The sequence below is a fragment of the Semicossyphus pulcher genome, unplaced genomic scaffold (genome assembly GCF_022749685.1).
Source record: "Semicossyphus pulcher isolate SPU_LCO1_2020_fin unplaced genomic scaffold, fSemPul1.0.p SCAF_9, whole genome shotgun sequence".
NCBI classification, from domain to species: domain Eukaryota; kingdom Metazoa; phylum Chordata; class Actinopteri; order Labriformes; family Labridae; genus Semicossyphus; species Semicossyphus pulcher.
The window spans coordinates 26,687,481-26,713,139 of NW_027211770.1; the positions used below are offsets into that span (position 1 = coordinate 26,687,481).

At 40.4% G+C, this 25,659-nt stretch overlaps 2 protein-coding genes across 3 annotated transcripts in view; both read right to left on the minus strand.

Moving 5' to 3' along the window:
* Positions 1 to 1,439: 1,439 nt before the first annotated feature.
* bola1 (bolA family member 1) lies at positions 1,440 to 3,288 on the minus strand. 2 transcript variants are annotated; one of them, XM_069656763.1, is made up of 2 exons: positions 3,207 to 3,288; positions 1,440 to 2,491 (listed from the first exon to the last, which is right to left on the minus strand). In XM_069656763.1, exon 2 carries the CDS (start codon positions 2,466 to 2,468, stop codon positions 2,016 to 2,018), a length of 453 nt encoding a protein of 150 aa, XP_069512864.1. In that variant the 5' UTR covers positions 2,469 to 2,491; positions 3,207 to 3,288; the 3' UTR covers positions 1,440 to 2,015. The 2 variants fall into 2 exon arrangements, with proteins under 2 accessions (XP_069512864.1, XP_069512865.1); XM_069656764.1 differs by having other exon boundaries at positions 3,151 to 3,238.
* A 973-nt stretch (positions 3,289 to 4,261) lies between these two features.
* The window catches only part of sv2a (synaptic vesicle glycoprotein 2A), a 62,869-nt gene continuing 41,471 nt past the window's right edge, over positions 4,262 to 25,659 (minus strand). Inside the window, exons 4-13 of the mRNA XM_069655973.1 lie at positions 23,301 to 23,452; positions 22,951 to 23,084; positions 22,234 to 22,323; positions 20,661 to 20,768; positions 20,179 to 20,267; positions 18,473 to 18,637; positions 17,264 to 17,397; positions 11,466 to 11,672; positions 9,901 to 10,060; positions 4,262 to 8,228 (exon numbers count right to left, since the gene is read on the minus strand). Of these exons, the coding sequence (XP_069512074.1) occupies positions 8,045 to 8,228; positions 9,901 to 10,060; positions 11,466 to 11,672; positions 17,264 to 17,397; positions 18,473 to 18,637; positions 20,179 to 20,267; positions 20,661 to 20,768; positions 22,234 to 22,323; positions 22,951 to 23,084; positions 23,301 to 23,452 (1,423 nt within the window). The 3' untranslated portion in view covers positions 4,262 to 8,044. The remainder of the gene's footprint in view (positions 8,229 to 9,900; positions 10,061 to 11,465; positions 11,673 to 17,263; positions 17,398 to 18,472; positions 18,638 to 20,178; positions 20,268 to 20,660; positions 20,769 to 22,233; positions 22,324 to 22,950; positions 23,085 to 23,300; positions 23,453 to 25,659) is intronic.

Sequence of the window (25,659 nt, forward strand, 5' to 3'; positions counted from 1 at the left end):
TCCTGCTTGTGTTGCATCAAATCTGGACTGAAAAGATATCAAATTAATCTTGCAGATAAATGATAATTGGGGTAAAGGGTAATCATTTATTAAGACTCCCAAAGCATTTTTCTTGCGTACATATTTGTTGTTTTTTCGCTCTCTCAGGCTCGAGGAGTGATTTTTGGCCGTCATCAGGGTTGAGGGTAGGACAAGAAGACCTTCACAGAGACACATACAACCCCAAGACATAAATAGACGCCCACCCACATACATATACGTGCACACACACACACAAGCACATACACAGTAAAGAGTGCGTCACACTGAGAACGTGTATGACAGAACATTTTGTACTTCTGTCCTCTGGATTGTTTAACCAATCACTGAAAAGATTAATAATAATAAAAAATATAAAGGAGCAATTGTTAAAATCTTTTGTAAGTTTTGATTACACAGTAGATGTTTTCTATCGTTATCTAAAAATTTGATTTGTATTTAGTTTGAAGTTTATACAATATTTTGTGTGGCTCAGTTTCTGAAAAATTCCCCCTCGGCTAACTCATCACTATTTTGTCTTATTACATTGCAGAACAACATGTACAATCGTAAGGAGGAATTGATGTTTGACTTCAAAGAGAATAATGAAGACATCTTGTATTCAACACATCAGTTTGTCATATAATTTGTTCACATGCTGCCCTCTAGTGTTGAGCCTGTAGTACTGACAGTATCTTCCTACGTCAATCACAATCCCTGCGTTTCAGGTTGCATACTTTTACTACCGTATGTACTGCAGCTGACTTTATAAAGCATGTACTCTGCATTCATAATACATTGGGACACTTAGTCACAGATTGCACCTTTAACTTTGATCCTCTTGCTCAAACATACGTTACAGTCTGCAGCGAATCTGTTGGTACTTGATCTATTAACCTAAAAAATTACGATTATTTAGACCTGAAAATGTTCTCCATTTGTTCAGCATACCCAGAATGTTTTTTCTTTTGTCCTTCTTTTTTTCTTTTCCTGCATTGTTATTTATTAGACAATTTATGATACTCTGTATGTATATATATTATACAGAAAATCTCTATGGATTTAAGAGTTAAATGATTTTAAAAAGTCAAAAGTGATGGGTAAAACCAAGATGGCCTCCATGCTGCAAAATGCGACCCAGTGTAGTAAGGCATCCTGGTATTTTTGGCATACATTATAAACATGTATTGGGACATACTTGATCTTTTGGCAAACTAAATAGTATTAGTATACATATTGCAGCTAACAGGGTGTGAGGTCTGTGACAGTTCACAAGGCTTAGCTAAGGGTTGCTGGAAGAAACTAAGGCAGGAATGTACCACATGACTTAATCTCATGTATGTTTTTAAACAATTAAATGCATTGAAAGTACAAAATTAGAAATTGGTGCATTCATGGATGTGAAATCATTTAACGGCGATTCCTTTTTATTGCAAAAATTCCTGTTTCATTCCAATCTTGAAGAAAAGGTTAGGAAAGGTCCTTTAAATACACTCAGATGCCCACATGTAAATTTACAAATGACGATCCTGTCCAAACCGAAAGATCAGCAATCAATGCTACCTCAATGTACACATGGGAATCGGAGTTTTCTATTTAAACAGACTTGAAAGTGTGCCTAACTTTAAAATGAAGCCGGAGGGACCTGTTTCTAAAGACTTTCATTTGGATCATTGATCAGCGTCAGCGATCAGGGGTTTTGTATCATTTGCAAAATGTACGTCTAGAAAACACTGCTGGTTTAATGTTTACAATAAATGTTTTATTATGATAGAATCACCACAAAACTGCATGTCTGTAATGAAATCTTCTCTCTTCCATTATACCAAGGAAGCATACAATAAAAAGATAAAAGTCAGCTCTATTGAGGTTTTGTGAAATTCCACAGGAAACAATTGTTTTATGCGTAATTTCACAAAGACCCTTAAAGTTCCTTGATAGTTTTTACTCTCCTGCATTCTTCACAGTTCAGTCCAAGAGTAGTAATCGCCACACCTTCACTCCCGCCCGCCCTTCAGCTTCTCCTCCACCGTGTGGTCTCCCCTCGAGCCTCCCATGCAGGGCGGACTCTTAGCCAGGGCGGGGTTGCTCCCCCACTGCTCAGGTGTCTTTGCCTGGATGGCAAGTGCATGAACACAGCTACTCAACTCCTCCTTCAGAGCTTCATTAACCAGACGGTGGCGCTTTATCAAAGGCAGACCCTCAAACTGGGAGCTGACAACCAGGACCCGGAAATGGGATTCAGAGCCAGGAGGCACTGCGTGCATGTGGCTTTCATTGTGTACCTCTAAGTGGTCCGGCTGGAGCATGTCAGTCAGTTTGCTTCTGATGGACCTCTCAACGGGACGGTTTGGATCTGGGTCCATGAGAGGTCTGAAGTGGACCAGAGGTCGGCTTAAGGCAAGACTGGTAGAGATGGGCCGAGCACAGCGGAGGACAGTGGGCAGCATCAGAGGCTGTGGCAGGAAACCAACTATGAAAGCCAGATGAGTACAAATACAGGTGACATGGTGTTTCATGTTTACAGATATTCATAATTTAGCAGGGATTTTTATTCAATAACAATCTTTCAGGTTAAATAACAAAAGTTTTAAATTACTTCATTAGAGTTTTAGCACTTAAGACATATTGAGGTGGTGTTTTGAATATGCTCTTGAATGCACATAGGAAGGACAAAAAATTAACAATGAGCTTTAAAGGTAGCCTAGAATTTGTAGCACAGCTTTTGTATTGAATTGCTATGAGGTGCACTGGAGTACCAAGCAGTGTCCAAATAGTAAAGATACACAAAAGAGCAGCAAAACTCCCATACGCAGAACCAACACTAGCCCAGTAAACTTGCTCCAGTTAGAGCAGAACGGAGAGCCTCTGTTGCTCACTTCATTGAGTTATATCGTAATATATCGAGTTAGGAGCTAGTTTTAGAGTTACAGTTGGTGACACGACTTCTAGTCACGGTGATGACTTCACAGAACCAGTTTTGCTGTTAGCTAACCAGGTAACAGGCTAGTTAGCCGTTAGCTTTCATAGTAAACACAAGGCATTATGTAAGTAAAATAAGACAATGAAACGTATCTACACCGAAATGCTCGATACAATTTAATATACACGTCTGCGTACAATCATATTTACCTGTTGATTAATTCGTGGTGACGCTTTAAATTAATTTTCCCAACAATAGTACTCACCTTGCAGCTAAAGTCAGTTCTGCTGTAGTCGCGCATGCGCAATGTTGCATAAGGAAACGTTTCCGGATCCATGAAGCGTTACTGCCCCCTACTGATTTAAATACAAACATTCATTTTGCTTGAATAAATCAATAATGACAGTAGAGACCACTGAACTATTCTACATTTTTAAGCCTTATTTGTCGCCTGTTTCTTTTCAGAAGTTACAACCTCACATCTGAACGGCCAACTGCATTTCTGTTCCTATCGTGCTGCATTCTGATAATACGGTGCACTAGCAAGTATTAAACAGCCCTAATAGCTGAAAAGGGAGGTTAAACATGAAATTATTGTCTCCCACTGTAGTTAGTAAATCCTGATATCAGCTGTAAATCATTATTTGACGTGTGATGAGATTGCAAACAACTGACAAAGCACACAGAAGGTCTGGCTGAGTCAGTCAATCTGTTTGATTAGTTGGTTCTTTTTCAGCAACAAAACACATCCCAAACCAAATCTTCCATATGTTATGTACACTCTGTGTGTTGTCTTTGCTTGATCTGCCTGCAAGTCAAATTGTACCCTGAGTACAACTAAGTTGTGGTGTTGCCATTGACCATATTCACACAGCTGCCATTTTCCGTTAGCCAAGTGGCCGACACCTAATTACCGCGCAATACAAATGGAAAGCTGAAAATTGTTAGCTATTGAAATATAAAGCTACAAACTTATTTTCTAGCTAAGAATATAAGCTGGCAAATGTAGCAAGTGGTTGAATGCTAGCATTAGCGCTTATCTAACAGTAGCTAAAAGGTTATCAAATATGTTGTTTTCACTTTAAATATGACCAATGTCTCTCTGGATTTTCACTGTTCATTGTCTTTTAAGTTTCTAATTCAGTGAGAAGCAGTGGAATTATAACAATTCGCAACTCATGTTTGAGCTCCCCTTTTTATCCTTGCTTGAGGTGTTACATTGGTTTTAATTTGATAAGTAGTAGCAACATTGCTAGTAGCAGCGGCAGAATTTTAACCATGTAAGAAACAATATTTATAGACATAAAGAAACGACAAAGATTGACTTTTCATATTTTTTCCACTTGTTTATTCTTCATGGTTCTTTGTTATCCATTGTGATTCCAAAGGGTCAGATGCACAGCGGAGTGCAAACCCGATCAAAAATCAACAATGAGAAAATATAAGAAAAAATCTCACACACCTTTAAACAGAACTGATGGTGTCACATTTAGGCTAATTATGATTCATAACCGGTATTTAACATTGATGTATTTACTTATATTTCATCCTCATTTTTACAAAATACACAAAATCAAAGACAACATACATCATTGTTCATTTACACTTCTTTTTTTATATAACTTTTTTTATATATTCATGGTTCCACAAACAGTTTCTATACTTACAAACAATCAACTACAGTTTCTACAGCACAGTACAATGACAAAGGTGATAAATTCTTTGTTACATTTAATTAATGGCAATGCAATCTTATTGACAAAAGCCTCAAGACTTAGGGTTGTTTTAGAGAGTACACACAAATGTTAGCTGTTAAGTCCTGTGTCATTATTAAGCCAACACTCAGCATTTTAGTGGACAAGGCCTGTATACAGTAGTGTTCTCCGATTCCCCAGTAGCTTCAAAGAAGAGAATAGGAGACAAATACCCAAACACTTATTGCTTTGTTAACTTTTTGCACTCACAATTGACTGTTGCTCAAGCAACAAGTTAATTATACAAAAAAACCCTGTAACATAAGCTAAGATATGTATCTACGAGACAATTTAGACTTGGAAGGAGCCTGAACTGAGTCACTGAGACAGGTTAGCGCTTTAACGGCAATCCATTAACGGCAATCCAACAAATACAACAGTTATCTTGACATCGTTGTTCTTCATTTCATGGGTGATACAGGACAACATATAGAGAATAGGACTGCTGATGCTTAGCTTTTATATGTGTACAGTTACTGTGCATTTTATATACTATCAATGTGCTTTTCAGAGGGAATGTGGGCTAATTTTGCTCTCTGAATTGCCGGCCATTTCATGCAGTTTCAAAATAAGACCATCTGGACTCCTAAAGACGGGTTTCTTTTTAAAAAGTCTTCATTGACATATTACGTCCAGTTGTTCTCGGCGACGGCTGACCGACAAAGACTGACTGCAAATTTCCATGGGGTCCAACGCTTTGAAGAGCTATCTTATTAGTTACATTATAAGTAGTTTTTATTTACATATATTCATATCTATAACAGAGAATTGATGGTGTAATGTGTAAACTCAGGCCATACAAAATATTTGGCAATAATTAATGAGAGATGGCACACTCATAGATAAAAGGATCTGATGTCAAATTTGGAGTTAGATCAGTGAGAGACGGAGGGAGTGAGATGTAAGGGGGCAGGTCATCAAAGCTCAAAGCACCGAGGTTCACAACTGCACTCATGTTCACAATCTTGTCATTTGTTTGGTTTTGGTCTTTGTGCTCTTGCTAAACACCTTGTTCTTCCTTAAATCTCTAGCAAGGCTGCATCCGATTGTGCCTCGAAGAACTCAAGGCATTCACAATTGTGCATGTACGACAGTGTACATTTAGTGCAATGGGTCGTCTATTTATTCAACTGTCTCGAGTCTATGTATGGCTGCTATCCTACAAAATGGCAGTTTGGATGAAAACTTTTTTTTTTGTTAATCTGTCCTGTTAAAGATTGTTTTCTTTTGTGATTGTGAACATATCCCTCTTGCTTTTCTTGATCAGGGGAATGTGGTTTTAATTTTTGCCAACTCTCTGTGCTTTAACCGATGTGGGATGTATGACAGGCAGCCCTTGGCAGTGAGTTCTCTACGGTGAATCTCGTGTTATATTTCGCTACAGTTGTATAATATAATAATATAATAAAGCACAAGTACACACAAGGTCCAGTGCACTCCATAATCATACCATATAAGCAGAATTATCCTTTTCAACTGCAATAAATTGCTACTGTTCAATTACATACACCTCACATGACGTAGAACAACTCTGCTGTATTCTGTTTTCAATTTTGGATGCAGGATTTTCCAACAACTCTAACTTTGACTCTACTGATGCTACTCTCTTACCTTTCAGGCTGTTTTGATTAAAGAGCAATAAACAGACCTGTATATTATTAAACCATGTTTAGTTATCAAACTAAGACAGCTACCCCACAACCATAAACAAATCAGAAAAGTGTTCGCTGATTGTGAAATTCTAAAAGACATTAAAATGAAAAAGTTCTCAATATTGCACGGAGGTTCAATATTGCACCAAGAAGCACACTCACATTAATATAAACATTCAGTTCACACAAAAAGTTAGATTATAGTTTATCTGTCATCTCTTACACACTGAACACATTTGTGCCTGCACGAAATCCATAAAAACTGAAAGTTCAGGCTATTTTGTGTTAAAACATTTTTCTTTTTTGACCCTTTGACTACTTGCTTTTCTTCCACCTGTAATGTGTATTATGTGCGGTTTGTGTCGATAAAGGATCGTTATCGTTTGGGAGTGTGCTCTAAGTACGTTCACTGCTGCACACAGCAGAATAAAAGCACTTTACTGTCTTTTGTAGGTGGGAAATGTCAAAATATTACAGTAAATTAAGCCTGACTAATTGTTGAGCAAATGCAAGCTTACATGTTGTACTCTCAATTTCCATAAATTTACATACATACTTTGTGACATGCATAACACCCTCCAATACACATTTTAGAAGAGGCAAACATACTGTATGTCTGGGAGGGGAGGTACTATAAAGGCATTTGTTACAAAGGGATACACATTATGATTGAAAAATGGTGACTGACAGTGAGATTCTGAACATTTTCATCAAGTCAAGAAAATGTTAGGGGACATTCACACGGGCAAATGGTTGTGCTTTAAATGTACATTTTAACAGACAACTTCATTTTTGTGATGATGATCATGACAGCACAGAGTTTAAAACGTTGCATGGGAAATGTCTCCATTAACTGATCTGGATGTTTCGTGACGTGATCAGAAACAATGTTTTAAAGGGAGAAGGGGCTCGATTGATCTCCTCGTCACATTCTAACAACAACAAAAGCAAACCTGGAATGTTCTATAATCTATAAAAATGGCAGTTAGTCTGTACACCAACACAAGACCTTTAGGAGAAAAAAATGAGGACAGGTCTTTGTTTAAGAGAAAGCCAAGAGAGGTGTGTCTTGGTTTTACCCAGAAAAGTCAAAAATGCTTCAAATCAAGGCAGAAAATGTTGCATTTTTGATTCTATGTCCGACAATGGTACTCAAGACTTGACAGGTGAGTTGAATTTGCTCAGGAGAATGGAGGTGACTACAGAGAACTCCGCAACAATGGCTAGTGGTCATTTCTATGAGTCTATTTGCATGGCTCATTATCAAGAACCCCCATCCCCTGACCTCCAACCCCAGGAAGGAAGATGTACTAATATTGGGGAGGCAAATCTACATTTTATAATTTAATTCAAGTTAAATTAATGTAATGCTTTTCTAAACATGTTAATGTTACTTTTGCCTCACATGTGGGTAAAATTCTGAGCAGGCATCAACAATTTCTCACAGCTCATGGTGTATTCTTGCACTCCGTTTATCGCAGTGCAACTATTCTAGAGCTAGCTATCAAATAAATACTATCCCAAATATTTACAGCAACTCTGTGTCGCTCCTCGATGTTGTCTTGAAGCATGTGCACTTACTTTACTCTATCATTGTGCAGGAGGGGTTAGAGGGTAGGATTTTTGAGGGCTCTTGAGCTCTTCATTCACAGTGTGGCGAAAACTCTGCTGCTTCCTGGAAAGTTGTCGGCGCCACACTATTGCAGCACCTGCCCCCGCGTCTCTGGTAGTTTGAGGGCCAGAAAACTGCCCGCCGCCAGAGCCCCTGAGGCAAAGAGGATGGGAACGGCCTTGGTGATACCCACGAATGAGGTGAAGATGCTTATGCCTAAAACAGCCGCTAGTTTACAGAGGGCGTTGAGGAAGCCAAATGCCGTGGTTCTGAGAAAAGAGAGAGGGGAAAGATAAAGAGTACAGAGTCAGGACTTTGTCTGATGTTCCGTGAAGAAAAACAAGCCAAGGAGAAATGCAGGGGTGTAAAGCAGAAGAATCATCTTTCAATTTTTATCACAAACAGCCATTTTCTTTCTGCTAAAAACTGCTAAGTCCAGTTCAGATCAATGATTCAAAACGGTTTTAGAATGTTGCAGAGAAAATTGCAGCGGTGTGAACTGGTTAGTTGCAGAGCATCTGAAGCCGTTGCCTGGAGTTGCAAAAGATTTGCCTAGTCAAATTTCCAAATGCAGTTTTAGAACTGAATGATGTCGCTTTTTCACTTCAGCCAATCAGGAAACAGCGTACATTGGCGTAGGCACCCTGGCTCTGGCGCTGCAGTAGCCAAAGACAGCTCCACATCCTCTTTCCAAACTCTCTGTCTTTGCCATTTATTAATCAGTGTTACAGCTAACATTGTGAGCATGTCACTGTCATACATTCTTTTTATAACGATAACAGAAATCCAGCTAGATAATTCATGTAACCTCGGCCTTATACTAACGTTATAGTATTAACGCAGAAGTAGTGTGGTATGTCAGTGCAAGGTTGAAATGGAGACAGTCAGCTGTATCTGTGTGCGCCGCGTTGCTTTGATGTTAACGGCCCAGTTGTAGAACGTTTACGATCAGATGTAAAGGGATTCTTTTGGCAGCTACATCCAGTCTCCAGTTGCGAATCATTGATCTGAACTGGCCTTTACAGTGACTCTGGTTGCTTTTATTAGGCTAACAAGTCCCCTCGCTTCCTTCACTCACGTCTCATCCTCACTTCCTCCTCCCAGCAAGATTTGTAAAAACAAGGCAGCCGAAGCTGCCAAATGAGAAACCCTTCTTTCCATAAAGTCCGTCTGCAGCAAGATCAGTTATCGATGACAAACTGGTACGAATGTTCAAAGAATGCCTTGTTTATGAACTATTTCAAAACCCTACCGTATCTTTAATAGTTTGACAGTTGGATAAACAGATCCTATTAAAGTGTAGCATATACAAGAGACATTTTTACATTTATGTCTGTTAACTGGCCAAATATTATGAGTAATAGTATTTATGTTTTACTTTTAACTCTTGTAACTTATGTACAAATCGGTGGTATTTCATATGATTGGTGTGGAGGTGCAGCATTTATAGCTGCAAATGCTCCATCTCCACACCAATCATAAATTAGCATAATGAAAAGCATTACGGTGGACATGCTTGAAGCTACAGGGACTCTATATAACCACAAGGTGGAGCCATACCTCCTTATATGGAAATGTAAAAGCTGATTCTCAACACTGACACAGAGGGCAAACACAACATTTTTTTCATACAAATAGTATTTTATATTATACTGTATTTTAATGAATGATAAAATAAGAGTTTACATTCTAGGTTATTTAAAGGGGGACCCCCAAATACTAAGAAAAGATCATTCTAGAGCCATTAGGTGGCAACAAGACAGCTGGATGCTTTACATTGCATGGAGAGCCAATGATTTCAACCCACAATGTCGTCCATCCCTGTAAGCCAGCCAATCATTGATGTGCAAGTTTTGTGACGACGTGTAACACGTCAGTCAGCACCACTGAGCGCATCTTCACGGTGTCAGGGAGATTTCAGGGCATGCCTGAATTGCCTACCTCTTGTCAGAGGGGTAGAGCTCCACCGTCAGCACATCCAGGGCATTCCAGGAAGCGATGCTGATTCCCCCAAACAGGCAGAGCAGAGCAATCATGGCCGACTCGCTGTTGCCAAAGGACAGGAAGAAACAGCTGATACAAGAGATCACACTGGAGCCCGCTGGAGAGAGACGAAGGGAGAAAAAGAGTGGAGAATTTAAAGTGACTTTTCAATTAAGGAAGGAAATCCTTCATTAACTGATAATTGGTACTAGCTTGTATGTATAACTGTAATGTTGACCAGACAGAACACGGTCCAATCAGTGCTCTGTCTGAACAATTTAGCCTTTATGCAGATAAACCTAATCTGTTTTGGATTTTAACCCATAAAATATTCTGGAAGCACAGTTACCTAAAGTGTTATTGCTAACCTAGGGTTAAATTAAGGCTGTTAAATAAAAAAGCAGCCCTTTTTATGCATGCAAAATACTTTCAATTAACATTCTGCAACTGGATCATTTTCCTTGTGTGCCGACCTTAAGCCTGTGTCACACAAGACCATCCCTTGCTTAAGTTTATTACCTCTAAGTAGATCACCTTTTTATTATAAAATCCAAACAGGTAATCTGGAAGGGACATACATATTCTTTATTAAACACACTTTCAACTGTAAAAGTAAGCTTAGACTGCATGAAGGGCTAGAGTCAATCCCATCCTCCCATTAGTCACCGCCAAGCTACCACAGATTGAGGCAGTCTGATTCTAACCTGTGAAAACATGGGCACAAGTATACTTGTCTTGACTTCAGGTCACAATAGCACGACGGAGTTTAGGGCCACATTGAGGACAAAAAATATATCTAAGATTTCAAGACTAAAGTAATAATATTACGAGAATAAAATTATATGCTCTGGTTAGCCTGCATTGTATTTTGAAGGGCAATATCAGAAGAGCAGCCAGCAGCCTGCGCTAAAATGACTATATGTATTTTCAAAGTACGTCATCCGATTGGACAATGACAAAAAACTTCAATGAAATGGGGCGCTCTTCTGCTTTAAGTTGAAGTTTTATCAACTCAAGCTTTTCCCCAAAAACAGAGCAAAAAAACGCGAGGCGCTCAGCAACGCAAAAGCAGCGGGCAAAAAAACGTCCCTCTCATTAAAAAACAACTACAAAAAAGCTGCTGAAACGTGCTCTGTCTGATCGGAACCTAAGACAGTTAGATAAGAAAGACTTAAACTTACAGTAATGTTAGCAAGCTAATTGTTATTCTCTTGGAATTGGTTGAATGCTAGCTTTTGTGACATTGCTGTCAGTCGCTAATGGCCTTTCAAATATGTTGTTTTACACTGAAATATGGCCCAACGTCCCTTTAAATTTTCCCAAGCCATTATCTTTTCTGTCATTAGATAAGTAGTAAAATTGTATTTTTTAGCTTCTCTATTTTTATACAATTTACAAACCTGGATCACAGCAGTAGGCCTACAACATTAAAACAGCATTAGAGTTTCCCACCCTGAGCGGTCTGTCAGAGAAAAATGTCTGCCGTGTGAATATGGTGAAAGGTGTCCCTTTGCTCACATTACCTAGCATCCTCAGCCGCCCGATCTTGTCCATGAGCAACGCAGAGACAATGTTTCCAGGCAATACGGCCAAGGTGCCCAGGAAACTGACAAAGTAGACCATGTAGGCATTGTTTTCATCGCTGACATCGCTGAGCAAGCAGCCCTCTTTGTTGTGCAAGAATGTGCTGTTGATGAGCCTGGAGTTGACCAAGCGGTACTTGAAGAGATCTGTGGAGAAAAGGGGGGGAGGGCGGGGTTTGAAGAGGATGGGGAGAAATGTTGAAGAGGTTGTGATTAACCCATTTTCAAAGCTGCACGAGACAGTTTTGAATATAGGCAACTATATAATCGATCCAGGACTTTTAAATTGAAACACCAACAAAGACTTAGGTTAGTGACAGCTTAACTCAACAAACAATTATGTCCAGCAAGGCAATAAACATGAAAATATGTCAATCAAAATTTATTTGTATAGCGCCAAATCATAACCAAAGTTAACTCAATACACTAAAAAAGAGCAGGTCTGGATCGTTCTCTTTTTTATGTTATTTAGAGAGCGACCCAACATGAATCTACCATGAGCAGCACTTAGGAAGTTTTTCTTGCCACTGTTGCCAAATGTTGCTATTAACAGGCAGAAACTTCAAGCAGAACCAGACTCATGGTGAACAGCTGAGCCAGCCCTAACTATAAGCTTTATCAAAAAAGGAAAGTTTTAAGTGTACTCTTAAAAGTAGAAAGGGTTTTTTTCTAATTTAGACTGTGGGAGGAAACCGGAGCACCCGGAGTAAACCCGAAAAAAAGGATGGAACGGGAAGAGAAAGGAATAAAGATGAGAGTCAGTTATTCAATTAACAACTCTGCAATTTGATCCATGACTGATCCAAGATGAGCTTAAATTCTTTCGTTTGCTCTGGAAAAAACAGATGGCATTCTTGCTCGGGTTCTGGAGAATGCAGCTGCCTTTCTTCCTCGGGTACTGGAAAAAGCAGCTTGAACATACTTGACGAGTGACCAAGCAGCGTTGTTGACCCAATGACCCGGTTCTTCAGGCAGATATTCCTCCTCGTCAATCTCTTCTTCTCCTTCTATGTAATTTGGATGAGGACATGCAATAATTTCTGGGGGCTTGGGAAAACAATCAGCAATTTTTTGTCTGGCCCAGGCACCACCTGATGCAATTCCACTTCGGGCCCAGGCAAAGGCAGCTAGAACTTTTCTGATGAGTATTTGAGTAGCTATGTTGAACCAAACATACATAACTATAAGCATACCTATCACCGGCTCACGGTCATAGGCCCTCTCAATAGCCGCTTGAACATCTTCTCTGGTCATGGCAAAAGCATTTGCAATTCTTGCAATGGGACCATTGTACCTTCTAGCAGACTCGCTAGCAGCCGGCTGTGGTGTCTCTAGGTCTACTGTTTCGATATTTTCTGAGGCTGTCTCAGTCACAAGGGGAGTTTGGTACAGGTGTCCTCCAGAGCTGCTAGCAGCCGGCTGTGGCGTCTCTAGGTCTACAGTTTTGATATTTTTCGAGGCTGTCTCAGTCACAGGGGGAGTTTGAAACTGACGTGATTGCAAGCAGAGAGAAAGGTTAGGAAGGTCACACCTTCTGTAAATGCCAGCTGATATTCTATACTGCTCTATTTTTTCTACATTGCTCAGACAGTTTAAGCCTCTACGACGAAGAGCATTCTGATGCAGCTGCCTGAGACCATTGTACCCTCTGGCCGCTGGGTCTATCTGTGCCTGGGGTGGTACTTGATTCATGGCTGGTGATTCACGGAGGTCAGGTTGTGCTGGGTTAACCCCAGGTGTACTGGGCAAATTAAGTTTCGTACCAGACCTGACGATTTTGCCAAGTGCACTGGTCAACGTCAATACATGACCCAACATGATGACTGGCGTGTTGGTAAATGAAGGGAATTAAAAAGATAAGAAATGATTTCTTCTGATATCAAATGATGGTTATGAAGTTTTAAAAAAGACTGCAGAAAAGTGGAATATAGGTTGATTGATTCCTCAGTGAATCCTACCGTGTGTGTGCTAAAATGATGAATACCGTTCTGTAATGAAGTTTAACAGTGTACACATCAAAGGCAGTATAAAGATCAAAGACAACGTACACGTCATAAGCACTTTGCGTTTTACAGCCTGCAAAATGCGTTTTATCTGATCGGGCTCTTATAGTCTTCTACAAAGTGAGACGTGACGTCATGAGTGATCCAAGCATTTTAAAAAATGACAATGGCGTAACGTAACGTAACGTTTCCGGTCATGCTGATGCAGATGCGTGACCAATCATCTGACAGCACGTCGGTTTGTAAAATACGTATGCGGCGTTGTGTTTCAAATCCACCACCTAAGTTATTAAACGGGCGATAGAAGCCTACAGAACTTACCTAACACAATACGGTTAACTAAAATATGCTCATCGGTTCCATGGACAGAGCCCAACGGGTGCGTGAATTTCGCCTTCAACCTGCGCTGTTACTTTATTACAACAACATAAACATTGAACTCTGCGTAGGCTATTTACTACTCAGGACATGGTTGTATGTACGATATGATTGTATGCCTGTGTGAGAGTAGCCTGTATGATACATGCACGTTTGTAACACACTCACTCGTGTCTAAATCTTCTTACCGTGAATGAAAACATCTAGTATGTTCAGAAAGTCCAGGGAAATACTGAAATACTACGAAGACTACCGTTATCCTTCGCCACTATATTTGGAAGACCCTTTTGAGAAAATACATGCACGGTCGCTTGGCAACCTTAATGCACGCGGCTTTGGTTACAAGCTGTTTAAAAACACGATTATGATACAGACGCTGTCGTCTACAACTTATAATACTAGGAGCTGATTAACGGCTAATTAAATTTTAATTGACATTTAAATGCAGCAAAACAATACAGAAGCCTATTCAATCGCAATAGACTTTTTTGATGTCTTTTTTTGAAACACTAGGCCTTTTTCAAACTAGATCTCACGATGTTTTCCCACAATAAAAGGCTTGAAATTAAAATTGTTTTTTTCCCCCTCTGTGTATCACACCCCTCAGCCAGGTGTTCTGAATACTGCTATCTATGTTACAATATGTTGTTGATTATGATTAACCGTTTTATAAAAGCAATATCACACTCGAGTTGGTGATGTTGTATAATATGTGTAAATAACCTATGGTCTTAAAGTGTGTGCAGAGTGGCCAAACCATAGAATCAACTCTTTATTGCAGCCTAACCGCAATACGAGAAATCTCAAGTGTGGAAAATTGTAATTGTTATTAAGAAGGTTTCATTAACTGTATGGTAGTTTAAGATTTTGTTTTTTTTGTTCAATTTCAGTGTTAGATTTGCTCCTGAACATCCAGGAAATAAGCTAAGTTGAGGAAATATAAGACAAACATTTCAATAAAGTGCAGTCAAGTCCAACTCAAAGCACCTCCACAAAATGAACTGAGCACAGACAACAAAAGTGTATCCTTCTGTTTTCTGCTTTACTGGAAAATGATGCCCAGTTTTTTCTGAGAAACTGTTTTTTTTCTCTTAAATATTTCAATATAGCTTCCTTTGCAGGAAGGTCTTTTCAACTACTGCCAATCAAAGTATGCATGCTCTGGATGGTAGCTTTTCCTCCTCTGAAGTCCTTTTCCCCCTTATAATCACGTGTCTAAGGACAGAGGGGGCCATATGTTGTACATATTGTAAACCTTACAAACAAACAAACTTGGGATTTCCTGCATTATAGAAAATAAAATCTGTATGTCCCAATTGATTTGACACTAATAAGTTATACATTCTCACTGTTGGTTAATACAGTTTTGACCAAGCGATCATTTGGGCTAATTTGGGCCAATTTCTCTCAAGTCCACATGTATTTTATTCTAGAAAAGTATTATCCAGCGTAGAATTAAAGCTTAAGATAACTTGCAAAGACTCATTGCAGTGTTTTGCAGTAAAGGCTTTGTTTCCATCATGCCGCATTGTGACAATAAGACAGCATTAAGTTCTGACACAGGGAGGCCAATAAGGGATTAAGCATTAATAAGCAGACATGTTTCTCTAATGAGGAACTCCTGGCCAGCACTGATAGCAGCTGTGAGTGCTTGCTTGACCTGTGTTAAGACTGAACATGGAAGGTCTGGTGGATTAATGTACAGTGGAAGCTGATTTTAGTCTGTTTTTCTCTACCCATCTTTCTGTTTCACCGTCTGTCACATTTTCTCAGCCCATCCTGTTGAGGCAGATGGTGGTTCACCAGGACTCTGGTTCTGCTCGAGGTTCCTGCCTGTTAAAAGGAACTTTTTCCTTGCCACTGTTGTGCTTGCTCATGATGGATTAATGTTGGGTCTCTGTAAATAATGTAACAAATGGTACAGTCCCAACATTCTTGAGATTTCGCTGCTTTTCATCATCAGGACATCAGGATAAATTAAATTCTATTTAAACAAACATGGGATTCAAAAAGGGTTAAAGTGTCAAACAAATACATGCTTTCTAATGGCCAGCAGGGGGCGACTCCATAAGCTGCAAAAAAGAAGTCAGATTGTGTAGTACAATATGAGAAGTGAGCCTACATGCATGATGTTTATTTTTTTAATCACAGTCCCATTCAGAGTTAAATAAGACAATAAAGTGGGGACTGTTTAAGGGCCCAATCAGACAGAGTGTTTTAGCAGCTGGAGGCGGCTTTTTTGAGAGGGAAGCTTTTTGCGCGCCTCTTTTGCGTTGCATAGCGCCTTGAGTTGAAAAAACCCAACGTCATTGCCGTTTTTTCTCATTGTCCAATCGGATGAATGGAGAGGCTGGTCTTCTGTGGGGGTGACAACATTGAGTTTACTGTGGTACTCGTCGTGATCTTTCCTCTTTCTGAGGGTCTCATGTACCCTCACGGATCTCTGTTTCCCTGTGTTTAATGTATTTGGGAACATCCTCTCTCCCTCCATTAAAGCCAGAGCAAGTGCCCTCCGTCTGTCCATTTTTAATGCAGATATAACTAATCTATTGAACACAAAGTATTTTAGCAGACCAAAATAAATGGGAACATATCTGTCAGTTTACAAAATAACGGTTAAGTTAATGACAGCTAATGATTCGGGGTTGCCTTAATAACAGTAAGCAGTGAGTTGCTCTTTTTTCAACGGTAGGCTGCAACAAAAAAGGCAGTGCGGTGCGCCTCGTGTTTTATAGCCTGCAAAACGCGTTCTGTCTGATCGGGACCTAGAAGCGTGGTTACCTTTGACAAGTGGCAGCTACGGCAACTTTTAAACCAGCAATATGTACTGTTACTTCTGGCTCCCAAAAACCAAGACAGCGACCAAACCAAACCAAGACTCCACAAAACAAAGGGCGATTCCACAGTGGCTGTGTCCCCCTCCTATTTTCAGTCTATGGGTATTAAACCGGTAACTGTGTGCTTCTCAACAAACAGGTGTCATAGATGGATACTGTCTTAGTAGAACAGAAGACAACATCTTTCATTCATCATGATACTTACACTTAACTCAGAAAATCCTTTCTGTTATTTATATCCTTTTATTTTCTTAATGTCGTGACCCGTTTTCTGCACCACGTCTGTTAGTTTTCATTTCTCTTGGGATGATTAAGGTTAAAACTCGATGTCTGTCACATTTATTAGATAGAAACAACATATTTTGTTGCAACTTGTGTTTGAGCTCCTCTTTCATCCTAGTTCGAGGCATTTTAACAATGTTGATAACCTTATGGGGTTCACTGATGTAAGGCCATAGTTCCCCACCTTTTATCAGTCATTATATACGTACATCGTCAGTGTGTGTGTGTGTTTTCGTACCTGTGTTGTAGAAAAGAGTGGCGATAAAGGTGCAGTTCTTGAAGAAGGTGTTGCTGGAGGTGATGTCCTCAAAGTAACACTCCTCAAACAGCGAGTCTTCAAACACCATAGACCTCATTTTCAGGTTCATGAATCTGCAGGTCATTACAGACGCAGGGGGCAAAGAAACAAAGTCTTTCATGAGAGGGTTTAAACTATTAGGCTGTCAGATATTCTATATCTATGCTACTGTTTGAAATTGAAATCACATGCAGAGCTCACGTTGGAAAGCGAAGGTCAAAAGAAACATCAAAGACAGGCCTATTAAACATGAACATGAAGTCTGCACAGCCTTCATCCAATCAAACACACGCTCAGAATAAAACATTTGCTAATTTCAATTTCATGTCGGTTTCCATCCTCCAGCACATAATTAAGAATTTCATGAAAAGTTTAAATGTGCAATTGTCCCTGCTCCAACACGCCGGCTGGCTGTCAGGGTATGAATATGAAACGAGTACACAGACTGGTACGTCACTCGACATGCGCACTGCACAAGCTCTGCCAGAGTTCTGGAGATTACTGAACAGTTAGTTCTTCATCGCTGTATCGTCGGACATTCTTGTTCATAAGTTGTTTGTATTCCTCATTTATCTGTTGAGATCTTGTAATTATGTTTAATACAGAATACAGACTGGTTCAGGCCATTAACCTATTTCCAGTTATGGAAGTGTGTGTGTTTCATTTAAGTATGTCTTTGTTAAATGGCAGTACATATTATTGCTACTGATAAGTCGTGTGACATCCAGCGGTGTTTCCATATGCGCCACATGCTGCAAACCACAGACGTAGGGAGACCCCTGCTGGACATTTTGAGAAACTACATCATATTGTGCAACTTATTCTTTCTACCAGGATTTGACATCTTTTAATTTAATAATTAATTATTAACTTAATAATTAGTAACAGTATAATTTATATCTGTTTTATTGTGTTCCTTTAGAAACTACACCACAATTACAATCACAACGTCAACCTGTAATGGCTGACTGTGTAGCTGAAGTGGATAGAGGATTGTTGGACTTCATTAAAGTTTTTCGGTTTTTCTGACAGAAGACTTAGGCCAGACTTGTGTACGCCAGCATTCAACATCTATTTCACATAAAACAGATAAAAGTTGTCGACATATTCTTGGAATGAGTTAACCATGAGGCGATGCAGCTGACTCACTTGTCGTTGAAGTACTCTCCCTGGCGGTGGACCTGGTTTTCCAGGGTGAAGTTAAAGGTGACGTGTTCCACTTTCTCCTTGACGAACACCTTTGTGCGGGAGGAGTACTCCTGTTTCTGCAGGTACTTGATCATGTCGGGGAACCACACTGTCAGGCCGTAGTAGCTGGACGAGGAAGAGGAGAGAAGCAGTGAGGCAGAGGAAGTGAGAGTGCTGCTGTTATGGAACACAAATACCTCCATCGAAAAGGCACAAGAGCAATGTTACTAAGAATACTCCAGGCACACAGTTATACTTTATATTCTGTACAAATCCACATGGACTAATACCTGCCTTATGGTGGCCACCTGCTGTGCACTCAGGTAAATAAAATGAATAAAAATAATAGGATGTTTTTGCACAGAGAGATCCGGGCAAGGCTGCACGGCTTACAGCTAGAAGATTCCTAGTTCAAGTCCCGGCTTGGACGAAGTGGGCCTTTCTGTGTGGAGTTGGCATGTTCTCCCCGTGGATGTGGGTACTTCGGCTTCCTCCCACAGTCCAAAGACATGCTCGTTAGGTTCATTGGTGACTCTAAAATTGCCCATAGGTGTGAGCGTGAGCCTGAAAAGTTGTCTGTCTCTCTGTGTCAGCCCTGTGATTGACTGGTGATCAGTCCAGGGTGTAACCCCGCCTCTCGCCCAATGACAGCTGGGATTGGGTATAGTTAATTTTTGGACAAAACAATTTAATACTGAACATCTTGAAAACAAGTATGGTCAAGTCAAGTTGCAAGTCACCAAAACAGTGACTCGAGTCGACTCGAGTCCAAGTCACCAAGTCTCAAGTCCACATCTCTGACGAGAGATAATGTAACTTACAACAACACAATACTGCTGTGATCTGGACGGTATACTACGAAGCAGGATCTGCACTTATCGAGATAACATCAAGGTTAATGTTCCAGATAAGAGATCAGCGTGTGTAAAAGGACCGCCTACTGACCAATCAGGTCTCTCGATTCAGGAGCTTTGAGAGCGAGGAGGGAAAAATGACCAGTAAAACGCGTCCGCTTTACTGTATGATTTTTGATATGAAATATATTCATGAAAGATATTCATGCTGCTCAATGACATACATCTACAACAAGAGACTGATCACAGCACTGAAGCCTTGTACTTAAAATTGTGCTTTTGTATTTATTTTTATTTGCTCTATCAGTCCATTTGATACGGCTGGGGCTTGTTTTTTTATTTTTTATTGATAACATACCAGATTTATAAGGATATTTGTGCTCCTTTAATTGTTTAATCCTGCTGTCGTAAATGGTTGCTGGTGTCGTAAAGAACAGCGAGTGTGGTAAGGTGCTGCGTGTGGGACCTGTGGGCACATGCTCCATGTATGCGGCATTCAGGCGAGCAGGACGGGGAGCACCAGTTTTTCTGGCCGTTGCCAATACGATAAAAAAGGTTTAAAGTCAAGAGAAAAGATAATATTTTTGTAACTGTCGACTTTCGTTTATCAAAGCATCTAATTGTCTAATTTTGGAGCAAGTGGAAGTTTGCCTTTTAAGGAACACGTGTCAGAAACCTCACCTCCTGCAAGAGTGGCAAACAAGGTTTTTATTTAAAGTTGCCGCTACAGACTGGTTGAGTAAAGGGTAGCTTGACCTGTAAATTACAACAAATAAGCCACGTTTAGTGCAACGTTCTTCAACCTAATCTCACCTGAAGGACATGGAGAACCACACAGCCATCATCATGTAGGTGGTGCGGCGGTATTCTGGGGAGAAAACTGTCTGGAAGTTACTCCACACCTAAAGGAACAAACACACATACAGACACATGGGAAACAGAGAGAACATAATACAGTCAGATACAAAGTAAACAAACATCGGACGTCTTTGTAAACAAGTTTCTTTCCATCAGCTGCAATAAATAAACACCCTGGCCTTGAATCTATTTTTACCCACTAAATAAGTCCTTTCAATAAATACAAACAGTCCACAAAGCAACAGAGAAACGGCACATAAATAAAGCCTGAGCTAACAAAAGAAAGGGACTAATATCTACCGCATGGGTCAGAGAAGTTCTGAAACAGACAAGCATGCAGCCCTGTTAATATCAACTGGTCATTGGCCCTGACTGTGTCACCTAGTTTCTATCTTTCTTAACACTTCTAGATTATAAAAGACTGCAGGGTTTGTCACCTGATGGAAAAGAGAAGTCAGCTTTATCCTCCATTTCTCATGCCAGGCGGCCCCATCGCCCAGGTTCACCAGCTCGTCCATCTGCTTCACCGTTTTGATTGTGGTCACCTGGAAACATCCATTAGGTCATTAAAGACTTAGTTTAATAACTGTGTTGAAGAGTTGTTCGTTGTTGTTTTTTTTAATCAGGACTTTGCCTCGTTTCTTAGAGAGGTTTTCACTAAATGTAAATGGGGCTTTTCTTGTCTTCTGACCACTCAAAGCGCTTTTGCACTACAAGTCACATTCATCCTTTCACACTCACATTCACACACTGATGGTTATGCCTTTGGGAGCAATTTGGGGTTCAGTGTCTCGCCCAAGGAGACTTCGACATGTGACTGTAGCAGTCAGGGGTCGAACCCACAACCTTCAGATTGAGAGACGACCGACTCTACCACTGATATCAGCCACATTACGCCAAAAGGATGTTAAAAAAGGAGCAAAATGCTTTACAGGTGTGTGAGAACGTACGATAACAAACAGACAAACTCATAATTAATTTATCGTACCGTTTTCATCACTGCTTCATTTGTAAACCTCCGCCTGCCAACTGTTACAGAGGCTGAGCAGAATTTATGTTTCATTCATCCCAGTATTTCAAATCAACGAGAAAGATCTCATTGAATCTAACAAAGAAACTCACGTTTGAGACAATTAAAAGGCTGCTTCCCACCCAGCAATGACCTCCTGAATCTGCTCTCCTCTCCACACACTATGCTGATGTTTCTAAGTACTTTTGTCCCCATATTTCATTTCCATTAAATATTAATACAAACTGTGTGGCTCGAAGCATTTAGAGATTACAGTAGTTTAAAGAAAATCTTTATTATGCAAATTTATGCAGCACAGAGCTGGAAACCTGCTGCACTGTATCAGCCTGCAGGCAGGAACACATACGCACTGTGTGAAGACATTTTACTTCCTGCTTACAGAGCAATGACTGTATATAAAGATGGACGACGCATCTCCATGTACTCTCAATGTACATGGGCGGCGCCATCTTGCGCTGGTAACGTCATTTGGAGCCAGAGCTGCGCAGTAGAGATCGGCAGGTGGAGCCACTTCCGCTAACCAAAACAGACACTTAATTTAAAATGACTGAAGAGATTGTTTTAGTTACGCTTCATCTCGCCGTCCTCCTCTACTCTGCTAATGCGGAAAAGATCAGCTGCAGGAGCCGAAATTTGCCAACAGAGCTGTCAATCATCGTTTTTACAGCATCAAATAACTAATAAAAAATAAACTTGTCAGAAAAATGAACACTTGGACATAAATCAGCAGGATAAGAACTAACTATAATGAGAGAAACCATGTTTGAGAAAAGTTTATTTGACGTGTATTTTGATTTTATAGTTTGACTCATGTCCCATCTGTTAACATGGAGGAGGCAGGCTTTATGACCTATACTGGAGCCAGTCAGCAGGGAGTCCTCAAAATGTTTTGGCTCCACTTTTAGGGAGCTGTCATGTCATCCATCTTTTTATACAGTCTATGGTGCAGACAATAATGTGACACAAAGCATGCGACTTACAGAGAAGACCCTCTCTGGGTAACCCTTGGCCCTCATGTTGGTGTCGTGGACCTGCTTCAGAATCATCCACGCCTCGTCGTGTTTCCCGTTCTGGAGGATAAAAATATATAAATTTTGTTTGTCAAAACTCATGTTGTAGGACCTGGACCTTAAAACTGCAGCAGGGAGGCTGTGAGCATGCCAGAGGGCGGAGTAAGACTGAAGCTAGTGGTAGTATTTTCTGGGAAGGGATTTGGTGGACAAACGGACTATGTAATATTATGATGCAATTATTAATCAATGACTTTTTAATATTGTAAGATGCAACAAAGTGATTGATGCGAGTGAAAACCAGATGCGACAACACCACAAAAACATCCTTAAATGTAACATCAGTTGGAAATTTTACATCCAAAAAATCTTGTTCTTCCTCCAACTTTCCTCTCTACTTTTTATCGTGACAGAATAAGAATAAAATCTAAGCATTTCCTTATGAATCTTCCTGTTCAGTCAGCTCCAGGATATATATATATTTATATATATATATGCACATATTTATCAGTTCAAAATATTCTGGAAAGTGTTCTCGCAGCACTTTGTCAGCAGTTCAGTTTCTTCCAATTTGCAAGAGCACTGGTGCTTTCTGTTTTCAAGGCTGTTTAAGCATTCAGGAAGTCAACATGTATTATAATAATATTTCCTAAAAGGTGCGAGCGTGTCGAGAGCTGACAGGCAGACCTCCAGGTAGAAGCGGGGGCTCTCAGGCATGGTGGTGAGGGCAGAGATGGCCGCCACAGAGGGGAAGGCACACACTAACACAAAGACGCGCCAGCTGTGGAACTGGTAGGCCGAGCCCATCTGGAAGCTCCAGCCTGAATGAGGAGAGAGGAAGAGGACATGAAAGGAGAGCTAAGAGGCAGCTGCAAGAGGAAGTACAAGTACCTCAAATTGTACTCAGTATTTCAGTAAATGTACTTTCCAAAATCATCTCATCTCCACATTTTGTGATGTAAAAGAAAACGGCTGTTAAGCTAACGGACAAAAACACTGACTAACACACATGTTGTCTGACTGTGTGTTTCTCTCACCGTAGTGTGGGATGATGGCCCAGGCCATGGCGGAGGCGTAGATACCACCGATCATCCAGAACATGCAGAGCCAGCTCAGATGCTCTCCTCGCTTCTCCTGGGCCAGGAACTCCGAGTAATAGGAGAACACGATGGGGATGGAGCCACCAATACTGTGGAGCAAAGAGGGAGGCAGAAATAAGAAGGGAAATACAATTAAAAGAAGAGCAAGAGAAGGATCCACGTGGCGATGAAGCAAAAGGTGAGTGAGATAAGAGAGAAGAGTAAGAACGGAGGAAAGATAAAGCAAGATGAAGAATTGTAAACGAAAGAGAGGAAAAGATGAAATGTTGTGAAGGAAGAAGTTAAAAGGAAAGCACAAAGAAAAAGAAGAAGTTGGAGCTATAAGAGACAGTTGAGCCCTCCTGTAGCTGATTAAGAATGAACATTAAAGTCTTCAGAGCCACCAATAACGTCCTGCTGACAGCCATCAATAGCAGCTTCTTTCCGGCCTCGCTCTACATCTTCCATCACAACAGTTTACGACCCGACGGGAGCCGATTCTGGGAACAGATTCAAACTCTGCCAGTCGAACTGGGCCAGTGTTGTTCATATAATGACTCCATTTGCAAAAGTTTAAAGTTCACCACACTGCAAATGGCTGCAATATCCCCAATGAAAAGGCCACTGTGCACATCACACCACGATGAGACTAAGACTAAACGCTTTCATGATTTTATTTCCTCGGGATTGCTGAGCCGGGCACAAATCTGAGCTTCACTATTTGTAATAAATAATCCCATAGACGCTCTGACAAAATTACTCAGTTTCATACAGAATAAAATCTACAAAAAAAATAGGTTTTTCGTTTTTTTCAGATGACACTGTGAAGGTACAAAGCCCTTATTTGTAAGGAGTATGTATCAACAGTCATATCTACAGTCATGCTAGCAGCTCCACACAGCAGCTCTTAAACACACACGTGCTTTGAGCTAAAAGCTAACAGCAGCATGCTAACAAGCTCAAGACTATGCTAACATACAGACGTTAAACTGAAGATGTCTACCACCTTCACCTCAGTACATTGGGATGCTTACATTTGCTGATTTCAACACAACAGTCTCAGGCTGATAGGAATGTCTTAGTTGTTGCAGCTACTCCTGCAAGTTTTGACACTCTAATGTATTTCCATTAATTTGGGACAGACATTTCACTCTTAACGGAAAATGATAACCTGCTGTTGGTGCCGAATGAAACGTCACAAGATCACCAAAGACATTATAAAAGATTCTCAAGGAACCAGCGCCGTAACAAAGCTCCACCATCATGCAGCCTTTGCCATTTTACATTGGACCAAGCAACACCGGCGTAAAGCCGCCCCAGAGTGTGTTTTTACACAGCGTTGTAGAATGCGCGCAAGGTGTAAACAAACACGACACATTTCCGCCCTGTATGCTCGACCATTATTCTGACTGTTACGCATCTGTTATTACCTCCAATGCCGGCTCAGAGGCCAAATGATCTAGCCCCACCATTCTGCCTCTGTGTGTTTTACATAGAGGACGAAATATAACGGTAGTGTAATAATCCCGCCTTGAACGGACAGTGTATAAGGGCTTATCCAAAACCTGCCACGGCACTTAGTCTAATATTTAGTGACTTGTTTCTGAAACAACTGGTGGATGAAATAAATTGACATCCCAAGAGCCACGTCCTGTGTGAGAACAGCAGCTTGTAACTAGAATGAGAGGTCAGTAGTAGCACACCTGACAGAGAAACAGGTTAACTGGGCCTGTTTTACTTTTGGTGTTGTTTTTATGCCTTTGCATGAGTGATAAAACTTAGGCAGTATGACGACATATATATATGTGTTAATATCTCTGGTGTAGCTTATGCTAGATAAGCTAGCTACTGTATTAGAAACATCTGTAACCTCCTGAAGGTCATGTTTTATAGTCAGACTCTGGTTAGAAGAGCAAGGGCGGCCATTTTGCTGACATTTTGCCATGGCCATCAGCATTCAGCAACCCGAGCAGAAATAGAATCAAGAGACCAGAATGCAAAGCAGTCATTTGGATGCATTAACACCCATCTTGAACAGTTAGTTCAGGCTCATTGTGTGGACAGTGTTGATGTAAGCTAATGAAATTACCCTCTTAAGTGCAGCTAGAGAAAACAATTTGAAGGAAATGGGAACATTGAAGAACATTCAAACACTTAAATGCATAAAAACAGGTCCTGAGAAGCAGCAAACATCCAGGAACCTGAGGGTGGATTTTCCTTTTCATATCTGTCCTCTGACATGTGGCGTTGCTCTGCTTGTCAAGTCAAATGATGTACATCAGCGGTCGTGACTGTTTCATTTCCAGGCCTGGCTGCT